Source organism: Bison bison, unplaced genomic scaffold (genome assembly GCF_000754665.1).
Source record: "Bison bison bison isolate TAMUID 2011002044 unplaced genomic scaffold, Bison_UMD1.0 scf7180017863006, whole genome shotgun sequence".
NCBI lineage: Eukaryota > Metazoa > Chordata > Mammalia > Artiodactyla > Bovidae > Bison > Bison bison.
Window position 1 is genome coordinate 7,812 of NW_011493578.1, and position 3,026 is coordinate 10,837.

General features: G+C 41.5%; 1 protein-coding gene across 1 annotated transcript; it reads right to left on the minus strand.

The window, feature by feature from the left end:
• Positions 1-1,007: 1,007 nt before the first annotated feature.
• On the minus strand, positions 1,008-1,949 carry LOC104983616 (olfactory receptor 1J4-like). Its single transcript, XM_010833151.1, has one exon. The coding sequence runs from the start codon at positions 1,947-1,949 to the stop codon at positions 1,008-1,010; it is 942 nt and encodes a 313-aa protein (XP_010831453.1).
• Positions 1,950-3,026: the final 1,077 nt, after the last annotated feature.

Below are 3,026 nucleotides of genomic sequence, written 5' to 3' on the forward strand. Positions count from 1 at the left end.
TCATCTACTTCCCATGAAGTGATGGGACCAGATGCCATAATCTTCGTTTTCTGAATGTTGAGCTTTAAGCCAACTTTTTCACTCTCCTCTTTCACTTTCATCAAGAGCCTTTTTAGTTCTTCTTCACTTTCTGCCATAAGGGTGGTGTCATCTGCATATCTGAGGTGATTGATATTTCTCCTGGCAATCTTGATTCCAGCTTGTGTTTCTTCCAGCCCTAAGTTTGTCATGATGTACTCTGCATAGAAGTTAAATAAGCAGGGTGACAATATACAGCCTTGACATACTCCTTTTCCTATTTAGAACCAGTCTGTTGTTCCATGTCCAGTTCTAATTGTTGCTTCTTGACCTGCATATAGGTTTCTCAAGAGGCAGGTCAGGTGGTCTGGTATTCCCATCTCTTTCAGAATTTCCTACAGTTTCTTGTGATCCACAAAGTCAAAGGCTTTGGCATAGTCAATAAAGCAGAAATAGGTGTTTTTCTGGAACTCTCTTCCTTTTCCAATGATCCAGCAGATGTTGGCAATTTGATCACTGGTTCCTCTGCCTTTCCTAAAACCTTCTCGAACATCTGGAAGTTCACGGTTCGTGTATCATGCCTCTAATCCTAGCCTAAAACAAACCTGGTTTCATCATTAAAACAGAAGTATAAAATATCAGCATCATGTTTTCCTTTTGAGAGTGATGGTTGATGTGTGTTGTTATCTTCAGTCTTTTTTCAGGAAGATAAAACAACAGTGCAGCATATTCAGAACAATAAGTCACATATGTAACTAATAAGGAGTTGGGGGCTTTGAAGACCACAAGTTGCATGTGTGCTGTAGGCAATGCCACGAATAAATGTGCAATAGATATGACTAAAGTGAAAGGAATTCATCCAATAACATTGTGACCACTTAGAGGACAGTTGGGAAGATGCTAGAGACATGTGTGGTCAACACACAACTTTTCAAGAGGGTATATCTGACAAGGTCAGTGGATGAAATAAGAACATGTTTAGGTGATTCTCACTGGATGAGAAAGTTATTTCTTCTGAAAAGAAATCCCAGAGCCAATTTCATGTCTCTGTTCCTTAGGCTGTAGATGAAGGGGTTCAGCATGGGGGTCACCATTGTGTACATCAGTGAGGCAATCATGTCTTTGTCTTTGGACTTGCCTGATGAGGTGGAAAAGTACAGTGCCATAATGGTTCCATAGAATAGAGACACCACAGAGAGGTGGGAGCCACAGGTGGACAGGGCTTTGCAGATCCCCTTCATAGAAGGGACCCTCAGGATGGAGACCCCAATGAGACCATAAGAGACCAGGATGCCACTCAGTGGAAGAATGACAACTGCAGTCCCTGCAGTGAATATGACCAGCTCATTGACAGAGGTGTCTGAGCAGGAGAGCTTGAGCAGGGCAGCAAGGTCACAGAAGAAATGTGGGATGATGTTGTCTTCACAGAAGGACAGCTGCACCAGGAGGATGGTTTGGGACAGGGCAATGACACAAGAGAGGAGCCAAGATCCAGCCAGCAGAAACATACACAGCCCCTCCCTCATGATGGTGGTGTAGTGGAGAGGGTGACAGATGGCCACGTACCTGTCATAAGCCATCACTACAAGAAGAAGGTTATCAATGCAGCCAAAAAGTAGGAAAAAATGCATCTGTGCTATGCACTCTGCATAGGGGATGGATTGATCCTGGGTTTGCATGTTTATCAGCATCTTAGGGATGGTGACAGATGAGAAGGAGATGTCAGTGAAGGCCAAGTGGCTGAGGAAGAAGTACATGGGTGTGTGGAGGCGAGGGTCCAGCCTAATGAGCAGGAAGATGAGCAGGTTGCCCAGCACCATGGTCAGGTACACGCCCAGGAACAGGGCGAAGAACACCCCCTGCTGCTTTGGCCGGATGGGGAGCCCCAGGAGGAGGAACTCGGACACGTGGCTCTGATTCTCAAGCCTCATGCTCTTCTTATCTCTGCTGGGAATGAATGAAAGTAGGAAATGTCAAGAACTTAGATATACTGAGCATAGCAATTACCATACATTACCAATTTCTCCTAGTGGCTGTGTCAATATACAGACAAATCTCACTGTATTTTGCTCACACATTGAGGCTCATCCAGTCTGGGGAGAACAATGAAAATGTGATCTATCTGAACACTGACACATTCACTTCGAGACATCAATCAAACATCAATAAAGCAAACATCAATCAAACTCTTCAATGGAAATCAGGAGAGTTTATTTTTTTAACATAGTGGAGACACAGTGAGAGACATTAGGAGAATAATAAATAAGACACAGTCTCTTCTATAACTTTATAGCTAGACTGCTGCTTATGTGTTTGTGTCTGTCTTGCACACAAATGCATACCACACAGACATACATATTATAGCAGTTCCTCAGAAACTTAAAACATAGAATATGATCCAGAAACTTCACTTCTAATAATATATCCAAAAGAATTGAAAGCAGAGGCCAAAGAGATATTAGTACACATATGCATAAAACAGCATTATTCACAGTAGCTGAAAGACGGAAACAATCTGTGTTCATTGACAAATGAATGGATAAACAAAATGTGGCCTTTACATACAATGGAATATTATTCAGCCTTAAAAAGGAAAGAAATCCTAACACATGCTACAACAAGACGTTGACGACGTTATGCTAAGTAAAATCAGCCAGTCACAAAAGTGTAAATACTATATGATTCCACTTATATGAGACCTTAGAATAGTCATATTCATAGGGACAAAAAGTAGAGTGGTGGTTGGTGGTTGCCAGGGACTTGTGTGGGAGAGAAAAATGACGAATTATTATTCAGTGGAAACAGAGATTCAGTTTAGAAAGTTAAAAAAGTTCTAGATTTGCATTTCTCTGATAATAAGTGATGTTGAGCATCTTTTCATGTGTTTGTTAGCCTTCTGTATGTCTTCTTTGGAGAAATGTCTATTTAGTTCTTTGGCCCATTTGTTGATTGGGTCATTTATTTTTCTGGAATTGAGCTGTAGGAGTTGCTTGTATATTTTTGAGATA